General features: G+C 43.4%; 4 protein-coding genes across 4 annotated transcripts in view; 3 read left to right on the top strand and 1 right to left on the bottom strand.

Annotated features, from left to right (window-relative positions):
- Positions 1-257, bottom strand: part of LOC126564613 (TGF-beta receptor type-1) — a 101,382-nt gene extending 101,125 nt beyond the window's left edge. The window contains exon 1 of the mRNA XM_050221693.1: positions 167-257. The gene's annotated coding sequence lies outside the window, so the exon portion shown is untranslated. The remainder of the gene's footprint in view (positions 1-166) is intronic.
- Positions 1-23,785, top strand: part of LOC126560363 (protein Shroom) — a 301,881-nt gene extending 278,096 nt beyond the window's left edge. The window contains exon 12 of the mRNA XM_050216324.1: positions 23,776-23,785. The gene's annotated coding sequence lies outside the window, so the exon portion shown is untranslated. The remainder of the gene's footprint in view (positions 1-23,775) is intronic.
- Positions 4,455-6,405, top strand: LOC126564476 (T-complex protein 1 subunit epsilon). The gene is made up of 2 exons (XM_050221536.1): positions 4,455-4,597; positions 4,889-6,405. The coding sequence occupies exons 1-2, from the start codon at positions 4,490-4,492 to the stop codon at positions 6,401-6,403; spliced, it is 1,623 nt and encodes a 540-aa protein (XP_050077493.1). The 5' UTR covers positions 4,455-4,489; the 3' UTR covers positions 6,404-6,405.
- Positions 11,013-27,558, top strand: LOC126564022 (AP-1 complex subunit gamma-1). The gene is made up of 15 exons (XM_050220923.1): positions 11,013-11,144; positions 15,937-15,998; positions 17,326-17,656; positions 17,735-17,973; positions 18,709-18,785; positions 24,041-24,136; positions 24,215-24,375; positions 24,455-24,839; positions 24,914-25,124; positions 25,422-25,560; positions 25,799-26,102; positions 26,181-26,717; positions 26,795-26,935; positions 27,008-27,115; positions 27,422-27,558. The coding sequence occupies exons 1-15, from the start codon at positions 11,125-11,127 to the stop codon at positions 27,521-27,523; spliced, it is 2,913 nt and encodes a 970-aa protein (XP_050076880.1). The 5' UTR covers positions 11,013-11,124; the 3' UTR covers positions 27,524-27,558.
- Positions 27,559-27,681: the final 123 nt, after the last annotated feature.

Below are 27,681 nucleotides of genomic sequence, written 5' to 3' on the forward strand. Positions count from 1 at the left end.
TTAAGTTATAGAGCGAAGAAAAAGAAGAGAAGTACAACGTTCGGGAATTCTTCAATTACGTCAAAGGTTGATGAGTGATATTGTCTTTAAAAAAAATCCGAGTCAAATGCAGATATCACCAACACTCTCTATAACTCAACCAAACCCTTCCAAAGCGTCCACTTACCTTTGGCAAAGCTCCGATCACTAAAACTAGGCAGCAAAAGCAGAACCAGGGCAGCGGACGACAGCACTGACCACTGTTGCCGCAGACGCCGACCGCTCTTCTGCCTTCTACCCACCAACCCGTCGTCGTCGGCGGTAATGTTCCACATCGTCGTACCGGCACGGGTGGTAGTTGCTCTGCGTTTTTCCACTTTACGATCAATCACGATCGTCGTCGGCGGCGGTGGCGTGCGTGCGATGGTGGTGCTAATGCGGCCGACCTGCGTCATTGGGAATTGGCTCCGGTTCACGGTTGCTGCTGGCTGCACGGTTTCGCCGGCGGCCATCGGCGGCGACCGGAAACGAACCACGGCAGTAACGGCAGCGAAGACGTTTCGAACTCGCGATCGCAACAGCACGGCCAATCTTTGCTCATCAGAAAAGATTAGCACTTTTATTTATTTTTATTCGCCTTCTTCGTTACGCTTCGACCACCATCACAACACCATCCACCCCGTGGCGTTGTGTTTTTTTTTTGTTTCCGTTTTTTTGTTGCGTTGAAATGTAGCGAGGCTTATTTATTACTTCTTTTTCATTAGGATGTGTTACGCTTTTTTGTTGCACTGTAAAACAACACTTTTTGGACAGCTCTTCTAAATCGAACACTTCTTTTTCGCTTTTTTTTGTTGTTGTTTGGAAATTAGTATAGCAGCACCATGATCAATTTGCTCGCGGCCGCCCCAGAACTCTCGGCTTCCGTGTGGACAATTCTATCCAACTAATTATATCTCACTTTTCAAAAACGCACACACTACACTACACATATTCACTTAGAGCATTAAATACTCGCCTTCCCCCATACATTACTGTCGAAAAATGAACAAATGCCGCATTTTTTTCAATTCTTTCACGAAAGGAAAATAAAGGAAAGTAGGATGTGTGTGTGCTGCTATCAATCACATTACATTCACTTCCTGCATAGCGTGTGATGAGAAATTTGACTCACCAATACAATTCTTCTCACTACCAGGGCCCTCTTAATCTTCAATCATGACGCTTTCCATGCACAAATTTTGGAGGTGAAGAGTAAAACAAGTTAAACAAACTCAATTCTGGCCTTAGCTACAAATATCTATACATTTAAAATCAGATTCAACAACAACAAAAAAAAAGATAAGCAAATAAGAATTCTGATGATGGTATATTGCTTATCTCACGCAAACGAAAAAAACATAATTTTCACGGCCCACTTTGATTAATCTTCCAAGGTTCGATTTACTACACGCACTCACACAGAGATGTATGGAAAAAAAGTTACTTAATCCTTTCTCGGCCTTTTCTCACAGGAATGCTTGTGCCCTCTTAAATAATTGTTAGGCTTTTTTCGTGTACTTAATTCAGGAAGAATTTTCCGACAATATTTCCCTACACACGTCTTTTCCCCCAAAAAAAAAAAAAAAACTCGGGAGCAGAAAGTGTGTTTGTACACCGTACAGTAATAATTGTTTTTGCTGGTCCGTGCTCGCATTCTCGCGGGCAGCAAAACACTAACACGCCGCCATCGGGGCCAACCTGCTGTATCCTTCGAACTCCTTGTGGCAGAAACGGAGCAACAACGACACCAGAACAAAACACCAGGGATGTGTAGAAACAAAAACTAGAACCGGAGACGGAAAACCCGGAGCGCTTGCCTGCGTGCCGTGTGTGTGTTCCGGTCCCGGAAAATTTCATTCACACCTTTCCTTTTGCGATTTTCCACTGAGATCTCCTTGGACACGCAAGTACGGCAGGCAGACGAACGGACCCAACACTAACACACATGCGCGAAACAAACCGTACGCTGTACGGCGGTGTATCCTTTTTCCTTCACTAATGGTAGTGGTGGTGGGGGAGACACCGGGTTCCCTTTTCGTTTGTGTATTTGTATGCGTGAAGGATGTGTTAAAATAAGAGGTGGGGAGACACAGAGAGCCCGCGCGCGCACACACACACACTAGTAAACAAACAGGAATAAAACGGAAAAAGGAGCATAAATTTGGGTACGTAAAAAATGCCGGGTTACGGAAGCATTTGCCCACAAAAACACGCACACTGTGTAAAGACGGCTTTTACTAAAGCAAAATAAAATGGATCGAAAATTCCTCAGCTGTTTTACAAAACTCTGCTTGCTGCTTGCTAAATTGCTCCGGTATTTACCCCCAAATAACTAACAGGCACACACATTCGCGCATACACCGATACCGGTGGACACACACACCCGAGTACGCGCCCAACCGTAACGCGTCGAAAGAAAATTATCCAAATTCATCCGGTGCGGTGCGGAATCGAAAGAAAACGGGGTAGTTTTTCCACCTCGAAAAAAAAACAACAAGCGCTTGCCCTCCACATACACACACATAAACGCACCACGTATGAAAACGGGAAACACGGAATGTCAAGTGGTATGCGTGCGTACAACATTCCATCTCTGCTGGTTCTGGGGGACTGGAACTGGAGGACCTATCCAAAGGTCCTCCTTCCTTTTTGCTAGTGTTTGTGGCTATATTTTCTGCACACAAGTTCGATTTACTTTTTGCTTCATTTTTTGTTGGTTGTTCACCTCCCCGAATGCCGAATTTCCTTCCGAAAAAGAAGAGAAAGAAGCGAATTAAACTTCCTCAAGAAAACTAAGCTAGAGGTGACTGTTTTAATATTTTCTTGATGATTAATTCTAGTAAGCTTTGAATTTATTTACTAACTTGTCATAGGTTTCCTATGAGCCAATTAAAAAATATTGAGGAACACATCAGAATTGAACAGTTGAAAACTATTTTAATTTCTAAATCCACCACAGTAAACACTGGAAAAATAATTATCTCTTTCAACACATCATCATCATTCCGGGGGCAACACAAACAACACCGGGTTAGAAGAGGAAATATGCAATCTTCCGCAAGATGAGCATACGCAGCGCACACGCACACTCACACGGCACGGACACGGGGCGGTCAGAAGAAAATACAACCCCCTTCGCAAAAACCTCTTGTGCGGAATGATTTGCCGAAAACGAATGAAACGAAATTCTTTAGCCCGCACACACTTTTCTTCACACACACTCACGCGCGTAAACACGGCACACAATACGCGCACAGCACACTGACGGTACCTCGGAACAATCAAACGCACCACACACTATCTGCAACCGTATCATCATCATCAGCGAGCGGTTGAGCAACATTTAGATTTGCCCTCCAAATTCCGGGGGAAATCGCACTACGAGGAAAAGCGCAGTTACCATTTCCATTACTTTTTCGCACAACAAAACACACACAAAAACACTTTCCACCGCGATTTTTCCTTGACATTTCACGCAACTCAGCAGCACCACCGATAAATAGAAGGACGTTCCTTGATTACTTTTATCCTCACCCTCTCTTGGTTTGCTTCTTCCGGACCAAAAGATGGAAACTTGCTCCTCCTTGTTTTATGCTGACCTTTTTGGCTATATTCAGCTATGCGCTTATTGTGCTGCAATTCTTTCGCATGGATTCTGTAAACGCATTTTGCGTACATAAACACTGCACAAACCTGCTGCACGGATGGAAAAGAGCTGTTGTTTTCACTTCTTTTGCCACTACTAAACGCCACACAGTCCGCACGCAACAACGAATCGGAAAACAATAGAAAAAATGCCTACCAATTTCACCGAACGGGGCGAATTCGTGTGTTTGTCCGCTGAGCGTTTTTTATTTGTGCTGAGTTTGTGTTTTTTTTTCTCTATTTTCGATGTCGAACTGTCAAACTCGTCATCAAGTTCGAAAATAAGCGAGAGCGAGGTATGGCGACAGAAGGAGAGATGGATAGCAACTGATTGCATTTGCTATCACTTGCTACTATGGAATACTTTTTTATATCTGTTTCTGAATTATTAATACACAAACGGCTGCTTTAATACCTTTCTAAAAAAAATGAACTTAATTTTAAGAGCTCCTTTTCTATTCTTTGATTTCAAAAACACGTTTCAAATTATTTCAAACAATTTGTCGGTCTCGTAAGTAGTAATGAACGCAGTCCTGTAAACCGAACATTGTCAAACGAACAGCAAGAAAAAAATAAAAAGAATCACGCGAACCCCCAAGAAGGAGTGGAAACAGGCAGTCGACCGTACACTGCTCTTTGCCGGAAAGAAAAATTCAGTTTTTCATTTCCTCAAACAGCGTGACTCAGTTGGTTTTTCGTTGCGTGGTGTGTACATTTTCCATTACATTGCTTCACTCTGTTTGATCGGTTCCAGTTTGTTCCTATTTTCATTCAATTCTGTTTCCTTCTTTGTAGTGTGCTTGTGTAGTGGAGTAAATCGAGCAAGATGATGTCCTTACCGGGAATGTTCGCCTGTGACGAATACGGGCGTCCGTTTATCGTGCTCCGTGATCAGGAGAACCAGAAGCGACTGACCGGCAACGAGGCTATTAAGGTAATTTTGACATCAGGTGTTGCGAGCCGTCTCAGTGATTCATCCCGTGACCGAATGTTGCTGAATCTGAGCATGCTCTTTCCTGACTCGCAATCAGCATTTCCCCGTATTTTTCCATACAATATCCAATTTTTCTATCCCATATTAGAAAATACGGTCAAAAATGTTCAGCTAGCGATCGATTTCGGCGTGGAATTCCACTTTCGGCACACAGCCGGAATAACCCGTAAAGGCAAACCTAACCTCACTTTGTTTTTTTCTCATTCAACCTACGCACACACACACATACAGAGTCACATCTTGGCAGCGAAGCAGATCGCTTCCATCATTCGTTCGTCGCTCGGACCAAAAGGGCTGGACAAGATGATGGTCAGCGGTGACGGTGACGTCATGGTCACGAACGATGGTGCCACCATCATGAAGGAGATGGATGTGGATCATGAAATCGGCAAGCTGTTGGTGCAGCTCAGTCAATCACAGGACGATGAAATCGGTGACGGTACGACGGGAGTGGTTGTGCTGGCCGGAGCATTACTCGAGCAAGCCGAATCCCTGCTCGACCGTGGCATTCATCCGATCCGAATTGCGGATGGGTTCGAGCTGGCAGCACAGTGCGCTGTGAAGCATCTGGACACGATCGCACAACCGTTTCCGGTATCGCGCGACAACAAGGAACCGCTGATTCGTGTCGCCATGACAACGCTCGGCAGCAAGATCGTAAACAAGTGTCATCGGCAGATGGCGGAAATTGCGGTCGATGCTGTGCTGACGGTAGCCGATCTGGAGAAGAAGGACGTCAATTTTGAGCTGATCAAGCTGGAGTGTAAGGTGGGCGGACGGATGGAAGACACCTGTCTGGTGAAGGGCGTTGTAGTGGACAAAACGATGAGCCACTCGCAGATGCCGACCGTATTGAAGGATGTGAAGTTGGCCATTCTGACCTGCCCATTCGAACCGCCGAAGCCCAAGACCAAGCATAAGCTCGATGTGACATCCGCGGACGATTACCGCAAGTTGCGCGAGTACGAGCAGGAGAAGTTCCTGGAGATGGTGAAGCAGGTGAAGGATGCCGGTGCAACGTTGGCCATCTGCCAGTGGGGTTTCGATGATGAGGCGAACCACCTGCTTCTTCAGCAGCAATTGCCCGCAGTTCGTTGGGTCGGAGGACCGGAAATTGAACTGATTGCTATTGCTACCGGTGGAAGAATTGTGCCGCGATTTGAGGAACTCACTCCGGACAAGCTCGGATCGGCTGGTGTCGTGCGAGAGTTAAGCTTCGGTACGACCAAGAACAAGATGTTGGTGATTGAGGACTGCAAGAATACGCGCGCCGTCACTGTGCTGATCCGTGGTGGCAATCGGATGATCACCGAGGAAGCGAAACGTTCCATCCATGACGCTCTGTGTGTGGTACGTTCGTTGATCCGTGATTCGCGTATCGTGTATGGTGGTGGTGCAGCAGAAATTAGCTGCTCATTGGCGGTGGCCCGTGAAGCCGATCAGCTGTCCACGCTGGAACAGTACGCGTTCCGGGCGTTTAGTGTTGCACTCGAATCGATCCCGCTGGCTCTGGCAGAAAACAGTGGCCTTTCACCGATTGAAACGTTGGCCGAGCTGAAGGCACGCCAGGGTACGGAGAACAGCTCGACGTTCGGAGTGGACTGCATGCTGACGGGCAATTCCGACATGAAGGATCATCACGTGATCGAGTCACTGCACTCAAAGAAGCAGCAGATAGTGCTCGCTACCCAGCTCGTTAAGATGATTCTGAAGATCGACGATGTGCGAACTCCGGCCGATCGTTAAGATTTCGGAGGGAGAGGAGGAATAGATTCCTATGCTATGCACGTATGATAGGTTTTCTTTTCATTTTCGCTAAAACGCAAACCATTCGGGGGAGATCACAGAGAACAAGTATCTTTTTTTTTCCTCATTTTGCATCAGAAAACTCTCCCCCAAGGGTTTTAAATCACACATTCTAACATCTAACAGCACTAATCGATAAAAAAAAGGAATGGCCGTCGAATCGTCGATCTCTCGGATAGTGATGAAACGACGTAACACTTAAGCGCTTTCTGAATGCTCGTTTAATCAATAAACGGAAATGTTTCCATACCAGTACGTAAAAGGATTATTCTTTGTTGAAGCTATGGCTATGGCAGGAAAATTTTTATTAGGGACCTTATGGACTTCGACGAAATAAGGCGCTCTAAACGAGCGGATCTTGTAAAAGAACCCTATAAGTATCCGAGAACTACGCAAGGATTCCTATATCCTGCTTTAACCGTCATTTTAAATTGCCCTAGATCAAAATTTAAAATCTTGTCGTAGGGTTGAAATCAACATAAGTAAATTATAAAACCTTCAAGAGTGAATCCAACGACTTTTCAATATATTTTAATACTTTACCATCGTTATTTTTATGATTTTTTTAAAGAAAACTTGCATAAAATGTTCCGTTAATTCCTTTGGTGATGACCACACGGTCGTCATTTGTGCCAAAAGCTGTCATTCAACGTCATCGCGAGATCGTACAAAAGGTTAGTGCATAATGTAAACATTATTCGAATAGAAAGAACAATCACGAACATTCAAGAGCTATTTTCAGGCTTTTTCTCAACCAAACCTACCATATTTTGGTATGATAATAATCCTTATGTTATATAATAGTCAATGAAGTAGACAATATTGCATATAAAACATTATTTTCGGTGAAATAATTACATATTCATACATAAACAAACAACACACACGACTGTCAAACTGACAGTTCTTGAACGTCAGTTGTCCCGGAGTGGGACGCACCTTCTCGTCTGCTCGTAATTTGGAGAAAGTCGACAGAAAAAGAAACGATAACCACTTTTTTCTGCCCTTCTCGTGTGGTGTTTGCGTGGACGATTGCCAAAAAGTCGGGTGTCTTGTCGCGTTTTGCTGCAGAAAGCTCGTCATCCAGTTGTCCTCGGGACCCGGGATTCGCGTGTTGCGGCGTTTTTTGCGTAGCCATTGTACGGTGTTGCCAGTGTTGAAAACGCTCGACACACACGACCAGAAGTGGTGTAGAGAATTCTCCTTGGTCATCATCACCCACCATCATCATCATCATCGCCGTCGTCGTCGTCATCCGGTCATCTCGCATCTGGTGTGTAAGTGTGCGAATTGCATAGGTGCTTGGTGCGGGTCACATAAGCGGGGCGAATGTGGGAAACTTCTTGAAGCAAAGTTGTCCGGAAGGTGTTTCCAGCTTGCACATCACGGCGATGGGGTTCGATGGGAGATCGGGCGTAGGCAGAAGAGTGTTCATGTGACGAAAGTGGGAAGTGGGCCAATGACGGGGTGGAGAAGGCTTCTCGGTCGAATCGTCGAAGGAAGAAAAAAAGGGCACGAAACCATACTCCAAATTAAGACGGTTCCCGTACAGCGATTCCGTAGGTAGAGTTGCCGTGCTGACGTGTGTGTTGGTATGCGCGCATGTGCGTGTGTGTTGGTGTGTCGCGGTGCTGCTGCTGTTGGTGCTGTCAAAGCCTACTTGCGTGTCCAGCAGAGCATACTTTGTGTGTGCGTGCGTATATGTACACGGTTATGCTCAGAATGTTTGTTTCCATAAGCCTTCCACAAAACATCAGCACCAACCCCATCGAGCCATCGTACACCACCGAAAGGATCAATGAAGCATTCCGAGTGTTGACCTAGTCGGGGCTCGGAAGTATTTCACTCGTTCGAAGGTGAAGAAAAATCCGCTTTCCCTTAACACGAACCCATCAGACGGTTGCAGGTTGAAAGCTGAAAAGGCCCTGCAAATGGGGTGCAATATCTTCCCAACACCGGTATTAATGCTACAAACCGAAACCCCAGTTATTTCAATGTGCATCGAACCTGCTCGCCAAAACTAAGAAAGGCTCCAAAGGGACCCACAGGATTAATGCGAAACGCGTATGTGTACGAGTGCTTGTGTCCGTCATAATTCTCCGTGATTGTGTAGTTGTGTGCGAAACAAAAGGGAACAAGTGTGGCAAAAAGGATGACACAGGTGCCTTTTCTTCTTTGGGGTGGATTTTGGTCATGGATTTTGGTTTTTGCTAATGTGACGCACCCCACCAATGTCAGCAGCAAGGAGAAACGCACTCTTACACGAAAGGACAGGTCTCAAATCCCATTTAGCTTTGTATAAAAAAAAAGTTCAGAAAGCCAAAAATAGTAGGCCAAGATCCCTCGAAGTTATGTAGTGCCAAAAGCATAAGAAACCATCTGTTTTATGTGTGCGTGTGTGACGGTGTAATTAAAAAGCTCATTCATATATTAAGTGCAAAAGTGCAGTGTAATTTACGGTCTTATGCCCTTTTTTGCATCGCTTTTGTGACGTGCGAAACGTGTCACCTTCTTTGAGCGGGTTACAACAATACACCGGACATAAGCTGCTGACACACACGAACGTGGCTACTGTGTGTATGTGGGGAGGGTTTCCAATTCCAGCAGCAGCTGCCTGACGTCATTTGACGCCAGTAGACGGAGGAGGCACTTTCGAGTGCTAAAATAAATACAATTTTAGGGAAGGAAGAGCATCTGAATATGGACATGGAATGGTCATCGAATCAACATGATGGAGCACGACGACAGATGGCATCGTTGAAGTAGCTCGTTATATTGCTTTGTCCAATGTCCTGACGATTTTCGACTTGAATTACCCCTTGATGGAGTGTTACTTCCTAAACGATATTCTACTCTCTTTTTGCCTTTACAGTCCCTTGAAAACCGACAGTTCATGATTGTCTAGGCTTTGCTTTGCTGCCTTAAATTCAAGAAATTGTGACTTGGTTCCCCCGTAGTGAGGAATGACTATCCAACTACGTGGTATGAGCAAGTCTAGTAAGCCATTAGATGGTCACCGTGACATAGAAGGTTATTAATCCATCAATAAGAAGAAGGCTCAGAAACCTGGAGGACATGGAAAAGCTGGCAGACATTTCGTCGACCCTTAAACGTCAACGTTAATGGTTTGTAATTCGGTTATGGTAACAATTAGCGACATTGTAGAACGGAATCTAGACTTAATTGTCAACACTCCCGATAGTTCTCGAAGAAAACCGAGAACATCGAATGGGAACAAGGTCTCGACTACTGGAGAGTATCTTTGTACGACCGGCAAAAGCAAGAGAAATTGATAATAAAGCTGCCATGGGCTCAAAGATAAGAACATCCATCCAGATGTTGAATACGATCATAAACAAGAAAAGCATTGTTATAGAAAAACTCCAGTAAAAACCACTCCCAAAAAACGGCCAAACAACGCGTACGGAACGGATCTTACTGATGGAGGATCTTCAAAAATAAAGCGTCAGTAGCATCAAATGGAATTGTTGGAGCAAAACTCTATCTTAGAATCTTATCAAATGGTTTTATTATCAAGATGAAATAGTATTTGGTCTGAAAGAGCAGTGCCAAACTGTTGGAAGGCCACCCGATCATTAACGAAGATTTTTGTAGAAAGTTTCTTGAACGTTGGATACGATGTATTCCATGGTGTCATCTGTAAAAGGTTTTATTTTCATCGCCATCTATTTGATATCTTGCTCATAAGGCACATAGGGTACATCACTAATTGCTACCGTTACTGATTTAAAAACCCTTAAAGAGCGCCATTAAAGAATTGCTGTTCCATCCTAGATGAGAGAGATTTAAAGCAAAACTATCTTGCGGCCTATGCACAGAAAAACCACAGAGAGCGAGAAATGAATAAGTGAACCAACAGCATAGTCCGGTTTCAATTAATTGTGAAGCATCTCGTGCAGAGGACGCTGGAAGTATATGTATGCCAATGCATTCAAAGCTCTCGTCGCAAATTGATTTGCTTTTCATTGCTGTCGTTAAATTTCAATCAAAGACATTTATGTGCCCCCAACCAGTGAAAAGGTCCCACGTCAATGAAAGCTGTTTCTGCTGGTCGGATTATACGATTAAAGTTTTTTTTCTGGAATGTATGAAGGGAGGGTTACAATTCAAAATTTTTTGACTGAGCAATGTTTCTAATTGATCTGAATTGTCCCCTTTATTTCTTAGTGTGGCAGAAGTTCAGTGTATTCGTGGTGACGATTGCCTAAGTGAAACTCATGTGTGCATCTTGACCGGGTGATACACACCTTCGGTTCGTTTCGGTTTTATCGTTCCACACACCGGAATCACTCACTTCCGGTGGCAAGTGTCCAGCTCGTTGTGGTTGTTGTTCGTCAGTGCATCACAGTGCCTCCGTTTATTGCGTTTTTTTAAATTATTTATTTCTTCGGCTGTATCGGTGTATGTGATTGAACGGGTGAAAGTGAGCAAAAAAAGAAGAAAAAAAGCGGGTCAGTGATATACATATTGGGCAGAGAACCCTCGAAAACCCTCCCAGCTGCCCCAGCCTCCCTCCATCTGCTGGCCTCCTCGCAAGGCTGGCCAGAGACGCGAGAAGACGTCGTACAGTGCAAAACCCACCGGGCATTAATCATCGTGCGGAAAACTAGACCCGGCTGCTGTAGGGCCCAAGTGCCAGGATGAATGCCTCCGATCATGGGTAAGTAGAGCACGTGGGATGCCCGGGGAGGGGTGAGGTGGGTGTATTGGATTTCGTTTTAATTCTCGCTCCAGGAAAGCGACCTTTTGGACGCCATGATTTAGTGGTGGCCCAGATTTCGGGACCGTGTATTCCATAACGGGTGAGGTTTCAGACATTCAAACAAGCCAAAAGAATCTTTATTATAATTTTTCAATTAATAATAGTATAAGAATCGATAATACTGTACTGAAGAAATTTGTGTAGAGGTAATTCAAGCCGATTCTAGCTTCCAATCGAGACTACCATTTGCACCTGAAATACGTTTACAACCCGTTGACGCAACAAAAACTGTTCACGCTTGATTGCGTCAAAATGTTCTGTTTGCACACACATTGTTGGCTTCCGAGCACTGGAGCGCACAACGGTGGCCTAATCCACCCATTTGAGGCTTGTCAAACAACTTTTGTCCATGTTGGTGATGAATTACATTCGTTTTAAGGTCTGCTAGTTACATTGCGTAAATATTGAATCTATTTCTTTTGTATTAAAGATCGAATTATTACTAAAACTTTGGTGGGACTTATTTGCAGAAGTGTACTAGGAGTTACAGAAATTTTATGCACGAAAATAAATTCCATTTTCAAATAAAAAACTAGTTTTAAATAATAAATTGTGAGCTATTGGTTGAGTATAATTTATTATGAATTGCTAGCGAAAAAATCTGGAAGGAAAAACCCAAAAAAATAAATCTACTTCAATCGAGCCTTTTAGCTCTATTACTCTACACAATTCAACTCAGACCTTGGCACTAGAACTTCTCCACGAGGTCGCTAAATAACAGTGATTGCAAAAGGGCGACGTCATACGAATGAAACCTCCAACTGCTGGAGCTGCTGTTACTATCACTCGGCACTGTCTAGGTATTGTCCGTATGATGGATCTATCCGTATGCAATTTCCTCCCATGCATGTATTGTGTTTGCCGATCCCACTCGCCAACCCCCCCAAGATAGCCCTCAAACTGCTGTTTCTGTGGCATATGAGTAGCACGGCTTAGTCGGTTTGTGTTGTCAGCTTAAGTAGGCATTAACAGATGCACTACCGGTTTCTAGCGCTGTGTGTTTGTGTCTTTTATTCCTCACCGGAACCAAGGCCCGGATGGAAGCTGATTAAATGCAGCGGCTGTGTGAGACGATGTAGAAGAGGTGGATTAAACGCGACTCCACAAACATTGTTTTCCTCTTCACTTGGCTTTTGGATATTTACCCTTAATGTTAACAACTGGGATTGGCCTCTCTCTGTATGTGTGTGTTTGCACCAGTTTACGGTAGCTTATGTATTTAAGACTTTGCGGGGGAAACAAGCATCTCTCTCTTGGGTGGGGAAGAAGATACACTTATATTATTTCAAAAACGGCAACGGTTCCGGTTTGAGCCAAGAGCGCCTTATCTGGTGCGCCGCGTACGTGAGTAGCGTCTCGTGTGACAGACACACAACAGAGCAATTTGGTATTAGCAAGATAAAGCGATTATTTAATCATACGACAAGTTGTGATTTATTGCGTTCTTTATCTAGAAGAAGCTTTGTTTGTTCTTTGCTACCTAGGGGTGCGATAAGTTTGAAGTTATTTGCATTCCAGTGGCGCCTGGTAGGAGTGGCCTGATGGAAGAGGTGACAGCGTTGCCGAACTTCAAACGGCAAGACCTGGGGTTCAAATCCTATCCGGATCGTAGTGAGGATTCGGTCAGACGCGTGGCCTAGTAGGTCTTTAAGCCTATTAGGCCTCCTCCTTAAGAAGACTCCTTAAAATGATTGATTTTGGAATTAAATAATTTGGAGAGAATATTTTAACAATTCTATGACTCTAATCCCAATGACCACACCTTGAAAGATATTCCACGTCTTCAACCATCAGTCCAGCACGTCATTCCATTCTATAGGCGTGAATGATTCATCAAATGCATATAGAGCTGTGTGTATGTGTATTTGCAGCAAGAGAAGTCAATATTTTCCCTCATTTATTTGCACTAACATACAGACGTGTTTGCCTAGCTCTTAATGCTAATAATCACAAACGACTTGCCTGCATAATCAACTAGCTAAAGCTTTTAATTCAGTGTCCACACAAAGTTTGCAGAAAGGTCTAGTTGTTGCGGCTACCTGACCCAAGATATGGTCCAAAAATTTAATATTTAAAGTTAATAAAACAAACTCTTCCTCCCGGTTGGAACGACGCAACAACGATTGTGCCTCAATGATGTGAGGCATCTCCATCAGCTCCAGCAAAAAGAAAAGAGACGTGAAATGAATTGACACCAAATTCTACTGACTGGAGTACAGAGAGCAGTGGGCAACACGCCAAGCTGGCCATGATGATGTGGCGCTCCCTTCAGTAATCTTCATCATCATCAAATATTGTCCACCTTGCCGAGTTGGTCTAGTTTTTGGGGTAACAGGATTGCGGCCTGATGTTTTTTCTGTGCTCACCAAAACCGCATCATCATCGGCACCGTCTCGTACACACCTTGATTTTACGTGCCGTACGTGACGTTGGCTAGATTGGATGACCGGATCGGTTGGGATTCGTGATTAAAATGTCCTAGCCTGGTATGTGTGTGCTCGTCCCTAAAACTTTGCCTTGCTCTCGCTGTCTCTAAGGACACGGAGCAAGTGGCAAACCTAGCAAAGTCCTCAAGTCTAGTGTGTGTTTGAGGTTCGTTGGAACAGTATGATGGCCTCGTGACCTAAAGGGATTACTAGGACGTTAGGCTGGGAGACACGACACACCGATGCGCTGTTCCAGTGGAAAATAATCTTAGATCAACCTGCCTGGATTGAGATTGTGTGTTTCGGGGTCGGGGTCGGATTGTCGTTCAGTCCCAAGTGTGCTGCCCGTGGGAAAACAGGACACAATCTATTGGTAGTTTGTATTACACACACACGCTCCTGATGGTGTAGCGATGGAGTGATGGAGTATCACCCTTAAATGTTCCCTCGGGGTCGTTTCATAAGTGACACATTTTCCCACAACAGATTTCATTTTTTGGGAGAAATTTGTGGAACACTCGTCTAAAGGTGGTTCTTACACGTATTTGGTTTATAATTTTAAAAACCTTTTTCTCTACTGGACTTGATTTGTATCGTATCGATAATTTGTTGTCGAAAGAGGTCAGCCTAGGCTGCTGTAAATAACTTCAAATTCTTTTGTAAGCTTCAAAGATGGCCTTCTGTAACCTTGCACGCTGTTAACGCCTTTCAATGTTGCGTGAAGTATTCTGTTTTCTTTATCCAAATTTGATGTCCACTTAAATCCGTTTTTTCTGTACAAAATTCATCATGCTTTCGCTATCTTTGGGTATTAGCGTGTCACTAGTGTTCAAGGTGGTTTGTTGGTACAATGTTGTAACATTTGTTTACCATTCGTTCGTGCGTATCGCCATCAATTTTTCTCGGATCAACTTCCGTGGTTGTTGTTCAAGTGGGATATCATGTTTCTCTGTGAGCAGTATTAGTTGCCTCATTCTCAAGCACAAGCTCCACACGACGAGAAGGGTATAGGATGGAGTAATGCTGTTGTAACGCCTTTGGTGGAAAAGAATTGCTCGAAGAAATCGAGGTTCCACTTGAACACCTTAACCTAATCGATCTTGCGCCACCACGACACCGTCACGGGCTTATGATTATCATTGGATAGTATTATGCTTTTGCCGACCTGTCGTCGTCGTTGCTCCATACGAGGATAATGGATTTTTGATAGACGGGAGAGAGAGTGTGTATGATGTATGGCAGACCGATTAGCAGCAAACACGCTTGATTTGTCGTAAGCAACCGACGTAGCCGACAATTTCCATAAAGTCCTCGATTGCCGCAATGGGAGCTGGGTTCGATAGTGTCGTGAGAGCGTTCTTAGTTATTGAGTCGACTTATTTTATTTCTTAATATGCTTTAGAGATGAGGTACAAGCTTGTTTTTTTTTTCTGGGTACGGATTTATTGATCTCATAAGAGCTCTTGAAGACTAGCATCAACTCTGGGTCGCCTGAAGACGACTCCAGCCCGCTAGTTTCTTCCTCCTGATAAAGATCATGTCCTGATGACCTTTCAAGAACCACTGCAAGTAACGTCATTTGTTCTAAACAGACTCCGACCAAAATATTCTCATTCTAGAAGAGTTATCGTCGATATTAAATTCTTCTTCTTCTTCTACTTGGTTTTACGACCTCTAAGGTCACGCTGGCCGATACCACGTAGTTGGATAGTCAAGTCCTCACTATGGGGGGACGCTCCGGATGAGATTTGAACCCCAGTCCTGTCGTTTGAAGACTAGCGCCGCAGTCGCCTATACCACCGAGCCGACGTTAAATTATCTCCTCGTAAATCGTAATTATCTCGTAAAATTATTCTACGATTCAATATAAATGTAAGCGTCCCAAAAAAACAAGGTCATGATGGCTTACTGATGGCAGCTAGATGTTGAAGATAATAATACCTCGCCCCAAGCAGGCAAATTGTTTCACCTGGTGATAATTACCTAATTATATATCCCTCCGCCACCAATATCATTCGTCCGTAGTATTAATTCATCATTTGCGATATAGTTACGTGACGTTATCGATGCCAAAAGTTTGTAATTAAATCTTGAGAATCTTTTGGGGATACAATTATTTGAAGAACGAAATGGAGCTTCCTCCACTTAAATCAGAATAAAAACGGTAGCTCCCCGTACACTATTTTCATCCTTTGTTACATAAATAGTAATTTAAATTGATGTTCTCTTTCTTCTCTCTCTCTCGCCCTCTCCATCCCCAAAAGGTTCAATCCAGCGTTTAACATGGCCACCATACGACAAGCCATCAACGAAACGATAGAACGAGGTGAGTAAACACTGTTGTGGTTGAATGATCCTAAATGAACGTACGAGGAGAGCAATGGTCAAACACCAGAGGCCCTGACCATCATATGGAAAGAAGGGCTTGTATTTTCTCAATCCCTTTCTGGATTGTTTTAAATGTGGCATGTTCTGCATATTTGCCCTATAGAGAAGTAATTTTATTTGAGTTTTATTTTTGGGTGCGGTTCCCAGTATGCGGACGAACACGACCACACCACCCTAGAGCTTTTGTCATTATACTGATATATTGCAGGGTTTCCAAGGGAGCAAAACAAGCGTGTCTACAAGCCTAAAATGGTGCGGGATACATGTATCTAGGATATGCACCAAAATTGTCTATTTTAGTAGGACAATTGTCTTTGTTGATAGAGCACTCAGACGTTTATTAGAACCGGTGGACCTGCCGTTTGAAGACTCGCGCCGCAGTCGTATACACCACTGGGCCGCCGCATTATAACCATTTTAAATACGTATTTACCTTTATTTCTTTCTTGAGTATAAATTTTGAAAATAAAATGTCGTAAATTCGACAAACAAAAATCCAAAACAGAATATAGACTAGTAAACGAAGTTGTTTAATTAACATGGACAGTGTAGCTATCGTATATCTTCTTCTTCTTGGCTTAACGACCTCTAAGGTCATGCCGGCCATCGAAATGGCTTACTAGACTGCCGATACCACGTAGTTGGTTAGTCAGTATTCACTACGGGGGACGGTCCGGATGGGATTTGAACCCCGGTCCTGCTGTTTGAAGACCGGCGCCGCTGTCACCTACACCACCGGGACGCCCCGTATCGTACATAGCAACAATCGTAGCTATCGTATATAGCAATAATATTTCGTTAAGTTGTGCACTGTCGTGATTTTCGAAAAGCAGCAAGTTTAAGCCCTTCAGACGCTCTAAATTCGGCCCTGGAAACCCTGTATTCGTCCAGCATGTAAAAGAAATTCCCAAATCGAGTGTGCAACCTACCGGAAGTTCATTGTACCGAGCCAGACGCACACAAACCGTTCGGGGGCCATTTTTTACTTCCGATGATGTTATATCGATTGAAACTAATTAATATTCTCTAGCAGCGTTGCGTACACACGGAAGCATGATAGACTGCTGAAGAGTTTGTTGTTACACGTCACGTTCTTTAGAATTGATTAGAGTTCTATTAATAGAAAGCATTTTTGGAGATTGGATAATTTTTTTATTTCAACATCAAATTCCCTCACGGATAAACATCTTTAACGACGACTATAAGCCGGTAATCGATACTGAACAAGTCTCAAATTCCCTTCTACTAATCTTCTCTCCTCCCAGTACGGATCCCAACGCCAACCCGCCTGCGAGATCTTATCCGACAGATCCGTGCCGCCCGGACGGCGGCCGAAGAGCGTGCCGTGGTGAACCGCGAGTGCGCCTACATCCGTAGCACATTCCGGGAGGAGGATTCGGTGTGGCGATGTCGCAACATTGCCAAGCTGCTGTACATACACATGCTCGGCTATCCGGCTCATTTCGGGCAGCTCGAGTGCCTCAAGCTGACGGCCAGCCCGCGCTTCACCGACAAGCGTATCGGCTATCTCGGTGCGATGCTGCTGCTGGACGAACGACAGGACGTACATCTGCTGATTACCAACTGTCTCAAGAAGTATGCGTAATGGCGGATTCGGGATGGGACAGAATCGCACACTAAAGCATATCGTCTCTTCTTTTCCACTTAATACAGTGACCTCAACAGTCCGACACAGTTCGTCGTGGGGCTGGCACTCTGTACGCTCGGTGCGATCGCTTCGCCGGAAATGGCCCGAGACTTGGCGGGCGAGGTGGAAAAGCTAATGCGCTCGCCGAACGCATACATCCGGAAAAAGGCTGCCCTGTGTGCGTTCCGGATCATCAAGCGGGTGCCGGAGCTGATGGAAATATTCCTTCCGGCCACACGGTCGTTGCTGAACGAGAAAAATCACGGTAATGGAACTGTTGTTTTGGCTAGCATCTCGGATAACAAATACGGTAGCAGTAGATCGATTTTAATAGGCTCCAAAGCGCAAATCCTTCAGGCAGGAAGTATTCGAAAGGTTTAGCTTTTAGACGTATTCTAAAGCGGAACTATAGGCTGCTGAAAGCGTGACGTAACCCCAGGCCTTACATAGCAATTTACGGTTGTGAAAAGCGACACCAATAATTAACAGCAGCGTACCTTCGTACGGTGGAACGATAATAAGTTTGTCTGGATCCTCTTGATGCTGGTGTAAAACAGGAAGGGAGCTGAAACGCCATCCTCAGAGCACTCGCTCTCTCTGTACCTCCGATAACCGGGATCCGGGTGGGATGTAATTTATGCTGATATATTCATTAGAGCACGGTTGGCAAAATTAGCCGCGTGCATCAGCAGTAGCCAACGAACGCACCGACCCAACATTCAAGCTGGCCCTAACGCAATTATCAATACCCACAGCACAGTGGCCCAAACTCCCGTACCGGACGGACGAAAGAAGCCATGCGAGCAAGTGAGAGATAGCTGACTGGTTTTGGCCCAGACATATGCTGGCAGGCTAATTAAGACAAGTGAAACCTTTTACGACGGATGCAGCAGTCATCGTTGTAAACAATAATTTTCCGTTCTCGAACTATTCATACAATGTAGGAGAAGTTCGTCATGCTGTTTAGCTAAACATGCTCTCTTTCATGCTTTATCGGCAGGTATTCTCATCGCGGGCGTTACCCTCATCACGGAGATGTGCGAAAAAAGTTCCGATACCTTGAACCACTTCAAAAAGGTAAGCAAGGCTACGGCTTTAAACGATCATCAGAGTTTTTCGGCAATTTTTCCACAACACCCCACATTTCATCGACAGTTTTTACACGGTTGAAGGGAAGATGGCATCTTTTCTCACCTATTTATCAGTTCTACTGCACTGGCAGGAAGTTCCTAAAATATGTTTATCATTGGAGCACTTTTTACTCGTCAAGCCCTTGGGTAAAGGAGAGACTGTTGGTTTTGGTTTTTCTGTTGTATGAAGTTTTGTAATTTGTTCGTTTAGTTTCCTTCATTTATACATTTTTTCCTTAATTTTTGTTTTTCGTACTGCATATTCTTGTTAAATTTATCCTAGACGGTCTTTTAGATTAGTGATGTTAGCTGAGGCTAGAAAATTGTGCAATAATAAATTGTTTAATATCTCTTTTTCTCCATGTTCTATTATAAGTCTAGTCGATTGATTTCCTTTTAGAGTAAGTTGATTGTTTGGTCGGCTGACATGTTAGTGCATATATATTTTTTAAACTAACGTTAGAATTAGTAACTATTTTCTAATTTCTAGCGATATCGACGTGTAGCTATTAGATATTTAGATTTTTTTTTGTAAATGTATAAGCAATTATTTTACTGCAGTTTTACATCGAAGGGTGGGTGCCTAACTTGTTAGCGTTAGTGCCGTTAATTTTATTTGTATTTTGGGTAAGAATTTTGAAGGTAGCAAGTTTTACTTATGCTATCAATTTTTGCATATCTTACAGCCAAAAAATGCTTTTTTAATAAAAAAAACTCATTTTTATATAGATTAGTAACAGTTTTAACTCTGTACAACTTGATGATGCAGTGTAGTGCGTTAGTAATAGCGATTTTTATCACATTTTTTAAAATACTTTTTGTTTTTCCTACGTAAGCACTCATACACATTACAAAACCACCATGTGTATAGCAACACAATAGTGAAGTAGTGTTAGAAATTAGTAAAGAATTTTTTAAACATGATTTCCGTATTTTTAAGTGGCTTTTTTGGTTTTGTTTTTCTGTTTTGATGTTTGTGTGCTTTTGTTTAAAATTCTTCCACGCTCTTGGGCAAATTGGACAATTTAAAAATGAATTGGCATAATCTCTTATTTTTGGTTCCAAAAAATCATTTGGAAATTGGTGATCACATTGTGTCACGCTTACGTTGTGTTTATTGGAAAATCAATAATTTAAAACCATTAGCGGGCTCCTACTTGCGTAATATCCTGCCTTTAAATGCATAAGGCCATAAGTCGCGCTAGATGATGTATTTCATTTCCATCGTAATGAAACCATCTTTATAAGATAAATCCCCGTAATATCGTCATCTCTACTACGTATTTTAACCGTTTTCTTGCTGTTAATTTCCCACCCTTACGAACCATTGCTCATTGCTTGCCAGGATAGTGGAAATCAAGAGGTAATGCCCCCACATATCTTTTCCAATGCCTATAATCTCTCTTTCTTTCTATCTCTCACTCGCTCTGTCTTGTCTTCATTATCTATCGTTCCTTCTATTTCGTCCGGAGTGTTGCTTAGTTTCATTCTTTAAAAAATCCCAATGCACTTCCATCTGTTAGTGTACTATTTCATTGTAATGTCCCGGAAATTCCCCGCCCTAAAAACAGAACAAAAAAAAATCCATCGACAGTTTGCGATCGTTTATAACCCGGTGAATAAAACCTGGCAGAAAGCAGGAATTTCGCCGTATTACCTCCTATCATCATGCCATTCCAAGCCGTCTTGTATGACAGGAAACTGGTAGTTCTTTCGATGCCTTTTCCTCCCCGATGCTTTGCTTTTTGTGCGTGTTTTATTTTCCCAATGTGTGTAAGATTTGTATTCTAAGAGTTAATTTGTACAATACTTTATCTTAATCTTACAAATTTTCGTTCTTATTAGTACGGGCTGCTAAAACCGTTCACAAAACCACCAGCTTTTGTATGTGCTTTTCTATGTACTTTGATGTAATATATTGACTATAATTAAATTAACTGTTGCTGTGTTAGCGTTTTCTGTAAATGGCGCTCATTATTTTCACCGTGCAAAACAGCTTTTCTTGATGTGCCACAATTGATGTAAAACCTGTGTTGCTCTCGTTCTAAGTTCATTTGTTTCGTTGGTCTTTTTCGTTATTTTTTTTTACTTCGAGGGTGGCCAGGAAGTTGCAAAACTTTTTCTCACCTCTTCACATTAATGCTCCCTCTAGCCAAACAAGCTCCTTTTCTTTCAACACAGAAAACACGCAACAGGACATTCGTTGGGGTCGGGTGGGTGTTTGTGTCCTTGTACTACTTCTTGTTTGTTATCCTTGTTTGGTGTTATTTGGTCGTTGCTGCTTGAAAAGGCTTCTTACATCAAAAAAGTTTGTTTGGGTCGGAGAAGGTTTTTTAGTGACTTTGATTCATTGTAGGTTGGTTGTTTGTGGTGACTTGTACGCGAAAACGGGAGTCCTTTGTCGACCCGTCTCGTCTCCCTCGCATGTTAGAGGAAGGATACTAATGAAGGAATCTTATAAGCTTCATTTTTACTAATTATCTTCAAAGATAAAAGTCCTTGCAAAGATGGGAAAGCGTGATCTAGATGAGATTCGACCTCAATCCTTCACGTGTAGCAGACCAGATACCTTACCAGTACACCATTCGATCGCTTTTAGGTCTCTCTACAAATTTCACATATAAGCTATCAAAGCATATCTCCTTTCTCTCTTCCTCGTTATCGTTATCGATAGCATGGCCATTTAAATGCAGATTAGCAAATCCACCGATTGAATTAGTGTTTGCACCTTTCGCTCGCTCAATAATCGCCCAATAACACACACTCACACGGCTCGCGTCAATCAATCAAACTGATGTTAGTCGTCTCTATCCCCTTTACTGCTACTTGAGTTTCTCCCGTTTCACCCGGTCTGCTCAATTGCATGGCACAATTCTAACCAAACCTTCTCAAGTATGGCCGTGTGCCGTATCGTGCTCGATGTGCTGATGCTGATGTGCTTAAAATATTCATCATTTTCCACAAAGCTATGCTTGCCGCGTGTCTGTCCGTTTCTCCTTGACCAGCTGAGCCTCAAACCTGCTTCAAACCCTCAAACCAATGTCCATCAGATTTATTTGGCCCTGTCTGCCTGCCTGCGTCTGTCTAGCTTCCTTTTAGCGGTAAAGAATGTTGCTTTTCCATCGCATTTTTTGCATCCTTTCGTGTCCGGTCTGTTTGTTTTTTTCTTTTTTTCCCGTTTTGCCATTCGTTTCGTTTCGTCCTGTGAATGAAATGGTCCAAGCGATGGTTTTTTTTTCTTTCAGTTGAAGTTTCGGTGTTATTTTGTGTGACTTGATTTTAAATTCGATGGCCGATCGTGTGCTCCTCGTTCGCTGCAGCTTCCACTGTTGAACGTGCAATGGGTGAACGGTTTCTAGTGCATCTCTTACGTGCATGATTTATTCATGTTTTTCATACCTTGCTACTAAAGCTAATGCTTGTCGGTCCCATTATGCTGCGCTACAGCTGCATCGCTATTCTGCTTTTATGTTCATTTTTTGTATGTGTGTGCAGGCTAATTTTTGGCTTCAAGCCCACGGGGTAAATTCTGGAAGTGTATTGACATTTCTATTAGGTGAAGCTTTAATGTTTCTCCCTCCCATTCCATCGTCAATTAGAATTTTTATTTTATAACAAGATAAAGTCATCTTTTTGAATCATTTTCCTTTGTGTATATGTGTATTCTCCTTCGCTGTTGAGTGGGAATCCATTTTCATTTTTTAAATAAAGCTCGAAATTTTTTGCGCAATTCATTTGTTCGATTGGAAGAAAAGGATATCATCTAAATCAAAAGGAAATACCTTTTTCCTTCACATGGAAGCGTCTCTGGAAATAGAAATATGTGAATAATATATCTACTCTTTAGTAGTGCCATCTCGCGAAACGAATCCGTGTGCTGCGTGCTATAAAAATTCATTACCCCAGAACATCTAAAACGTCTTCACGTTCACCGTGGCATATTCAAGTGCCACGAAACACTCCACACACATTATTGTTCCCGCATTCGTTCGCTCATGATTCGTGGCTCTGTCCACTGTTTGTGCGCTGTGCCCTTCTGTGTGCGAGTGCATCTGGGAAACCTTCCTTAAAACAAAGGACCTGAAGGATGACAGTAAAAGAAAATAATTGCACTAAAGTTCCAGAACGACACGACAGACGGTGGCGATGGATACGCTTCGTCTATCGTAGTGCGGCTCCACATGACTCTTGTACAGTGTCTCAAAGTCAGTGTGGGACACCTTTGAAGTGGATGAAGTGGCTACTTTCAATCGTATTTCTTATTTCTTTTAACGAATCATAAGAAATTGAAGCTCAAGGTTTTAAATTAATGTTGTATTGATTGTTGCTTATTTTACACTTGAAGAATTTATTTTTGAATGTCATCAACGTTCAGCTTGAGAAATCTAAAATTGACCTGCAAAAACTATCAAGACATCGGTTGCAGTGCAAAGCGAGTTATTATAGGATCAAATGGTACTTCTTAAAAGAAACAAGGAAATAATTTCCTTCGATGAGACCCCTCCGTGATATCACTCTGGCTACTGTTAAAAACTTACTTAGCTTAATATTCTCTCCTTTCGCTTTCTAGCTCCTTATCATAAACAATCGATGATTTTTAAGACTCTTAATTCTACTTTCTAATATTAATACCTTACTCTTCTTGCAATGCTTAGTTTCCTACTGATTTATTTTTTCCAACAACTTATACACAACAACTTATGTATGTGTTTAGCAGTACGACCAGGACGTCAATACAAAGTAAAAAAAACCTATGTGTTCCTATAACAATTTATCGTTGATGTTAATTATTTGTCTTCAAACTTTATCTTTTTGTATAAAATTTTAAGAGAATGAATGAAACTGAATTTTAAGGTGTCTCACATTGACTTTACATCACTGTAAACAAGCAGCATAAGCAGTACAACAATCACACACCTCTCTAAAGCTCACAAAAGTCGATCCATCTTTTGTCTTGTCGCAGCATAAGGACACACACAGAAGAGGAGAAAAAACCAGACTCAAAAGCGCAACGCTATCCCCATTCTCGTCTACCAGTTCGTGTGTGTCTGTGTCCCACCCTTCCTTTTCCGGATATCACTCGATATCCTTCTTGTGTGCCATTGCCCATTGACACTAACGCTATTTCTCCGTTGTTTTTATGTGCCTGTGTTGTTTCTTTCTCCCTCCCCCTCACTCCATTATGGCGAACGAACGTGGCAGATTGTGCCAAATCTGGTACGAATCCTGAAAAATCTGATCCTGGCCGGATACTCACCGGAGCATGACGTGAGCGGCGTTAGTGATCCATTCCTGCAGGTAAGCTATTTGATGAGACTATGGCAGAGCAACCGACTCGGATTGATATAAACTTTTTCATCTGTTTCATTTTTCTAGGTAAAAATTCTTCGTTTGTTAAGAATTCTTGGTCACAACGATCCGGATGCATCGGAGGCAATGAACGATATCCTGGCACAGGTGGCAACAAACACGGAGACGAGTAAAAACGTTGGCAACACCATCCTTTACGAGACGGTGCTTTCCATTATGGATATCAAGTAAGAGTCTTCAATTTTCCCTTTTCTCTGCTCTCATACTTCTAACTCTGTTGCTTTTCTTTCCCCTTTGCCTAAACAGATCCGAAGGTGGCCTTCGTGTGCTGGCCGTCAACATTCTCGGCCGGTTCTTGCTAAACAGCGACAAAAACATCCGTTACGTTGCACTCAACACACTTCTGCGGACAGTTCATGCTGATATCTCGGCCGTCCAGCGCCACCGTAGCACGATACTGGAGTGTCTCAAGGATCCGGACGTTTCGATTAGGAGGCGCGCGATGGAACTATCGTTTGCACTAATCAATTCACAGAACATACGGGCAATGTCGAAGGAGTTGCTCGTGTTCCTAGAGAAAGCGGATCCAGAGTTTAAGGCACAGTGCAGCAGCCGTATGGTGCATGTGGCGGAACGGTATGCAACCTCGATTCGCTGGCGGTTGGATACGCTACTAAGCGTACTGATAGCGGTAAGCAGGAAAATCTTATGTTAATAATTACGCCTCATTGTATTCTAATAACCCATTTTCGATTTTTTTCTTAGGCTGGTAACTACGTGCGGGATGATGTGGTATCGTCAACGATCCACCTAATTCTCAACAGTCCACCAGAAGAGCAAGCATACATCGGACTGCGACTATGGAGCTCGGTACATAATGTGGCCAACTCGGAAGAGAAACAACCACTGCTACAGGTGGCTGTATGGACGATCGGAGAGTACGGCGATCTGTTGCTCAGCTCTGAACGAATCGAAGGTAGGTGGCGGGAGAAAGATCGTCGAAAGGGAACAGCCTGGTGGTGGAACTTGTTTTGCACCTGCTTGTGTAAAAATCCAAATGTTGAAGCATTGTTTAGGAATTGTATTTGTATGTAAGCAAATCCTTTGTAGTGCCATGTCCTGTAGCATATTTGTTTTTTGTCTCTCTCTTTCTCCCTCTGGTTTTTTTCTCTCCATACTCCGCTTGCTATGTCTCATCACCATCTCTTACGCGCACCAACCACACGCACCATACTCGCCTTGTCCCGTATGTCCGCCATTTAAACACGCAAAGATGTTGAAATTCCTGCAGAACATCAGCTGGTCGACATCTATCAGCGGTTGCTCTGGTCTACCTCGGTTTCGACGACGACGAAACAGTACGCGCTGGTATCGCTGGCGAAGCTCAGCACTCGTATCCGATCGAAGGAAGAGTAAGTAGTGATTTTGGATACCAAATTATATGGATTAAGTGTTCAATTCAGGATGGAAATTGAGATACTACAGTTTACAACATTCAGCAACATTGTTCACTTGTGAACAATATTGCAGATAAACTGTGCAGTCTTGCATCGAAACGTCCGGATTGTGTTAGACATGAAAACACTTATTCTTTAAGCTTTTATAAATTCTATAAAACGTTATTCAAATTTAAATCTTCACTACTTTCAGGGAAACGCGTGTGAAACAAATGATTGAAGCGTTCGGATCCCATCTGAACATCGATCTGCAGCAGCGAGGCGTCGAATTTGCTCAGCTTTTCCGCGATTACAGCCATCTACGACCGGCATTGCTGGAAAAAATGCCCAAAATCCAGAAAACGCTTCCAAACGGTACCGATGTGGACGGTGGGGGTGCATTTGACGATCAGCAGCAGCCCAGTATCGATCTCATCGAGGGTGGTGATGATGGTGATTCATCGCTGATGATTAACACGTCCGGCGGCAGTATGGTTGGAAAGATTGGATCGGATTCGGTAAGAAGAGGGAGATTATATTTTCTTCCGAGAAAACCGAGTCTAATGATTGTCGTACATTATTTTGCCTATTTGTAGCGAGCACTACTTGATCTACTCGGCGGTGGAGACGATCCGATCGATGGGCTTGGACTAGTCCCAACTGCTGATGTGCTGATTTCTGGCAGCACAACCACCACCAATGGTAAACCGGTTGTGCCTACTACCACTACCGGCAACAATCAAGATCTGCTAGATCTGCTCGGTAGTCTCGATATGCCGGCAAGCACACCACCGGCCGCTGTAAATTCGTCGCTTGGTGCAACCACTCCGCTCGGCGGTATCGGTCTCGATCTGAACAGTCTGAATGACAATAGCATTAAAAATGGTACCAGCGGACCACCACCACCACCACCGAACCTGTTGGCAAACTCTTCCTCCTTCGGTGGGCTCGATAATCTGCTAAATTCCAATCTCTCACCGACAATGCCACCAGTTCTGCCCGGTTTGGGATCCCCGTTGGCCGGGCTAGGTAGCCTTACCAGTCCTACGTCGCCTACCGCGCTTGTTAGCAACAGCACCACAAATGGCAGTCTGTTCAGTGACTTCTCGGCAGCCGTGATTAACAATAATGATGTATGTCGAAAGGTTTTGGAGGATTAAGCTTGTCACCCAACGACTTATTATTGATATTAATTTCTGTTTGATTGTAGGAACATGCCAAGCTACTGACGGCGCTGGATAAGAATGGAATCCTTGTACAGCTGTCCGCGAAGCATACTGGCGGTGCATTACAGATCCTCATGACGGCGACCAACAATTCACTCACCACCCTCGAACAGTATCTATTCCAGGTAAGTGAAATAGAAACCCCTCGGTTTGTTTTTGAAAAGAAGAATATTTATTTATTTTCATTCCTTCAACAGGCGGCCGTACCGAGAAGTTTCTCTTTGCAGATGCTTTCCCCATCAGGTTCCACGTTACCGCCCGGTGGAACGATAACGCAAGAAATGCGCGTTACAAGCACAGCTAAGGTAACTGTTAGTTTTGTGTCTCGCTGGCCATCGACGTCAGCTTTCTAGACTAATTGATATCACGTAGTTGGATAGTCAAGTCACTACGAAACGGTCGAAACGGGCCAAACGGTCCGTATAGGATTTGAGCCCACATTTTCACCCAATTAAAAATCGGATTCAATTCCTACGCTAGCAGGGACCATTGCTTGATTCGAATAGTACTTTAATATATTGATGAAATATGCATCCTGTTCGTGAGCTATTTTTTAATATTTGGTCGCCGGTCTAATTAGTTCTGCTTTCCCTTTTTTCCTTAAACCACAGGCTACGCTTCGGATGCGCCTACGAATATCGTACCAATCGGACGGCAATCCGGTACAGGAGCAAACCGAAGTATCCGGCTTTCCGGAGGAGCCTACCGAATGAGACCTAAATGCGAACCGGCCGACGGCATCCTTCAACACCCGGTCGCTACAGCTATTGCCCGCAATGGGCGTTTGAAGCTAGCAAACAGAACGCAAAAAGTATTCTCTCTCTCAATTTTGTAGTGCACGCGCAGTTTGCCAAAAGTCGGAAGCATAAGA

Source organism: Anopheles maculipalpis, chromosome 3RL (assembly GCF_943734695.1).
Source record: "Anopheles maculipalpis chromosome 3RL, idAnoMacuDA_375_x, whole genome shotgun sequence".
NCBI classification, from domain to species: domain Eukaryota; kingdom Metazoa; phylum Arthropoda; class Insecta; order Diptera; family Culicidae; genus Anopheles; species Anopheles maculipalpis.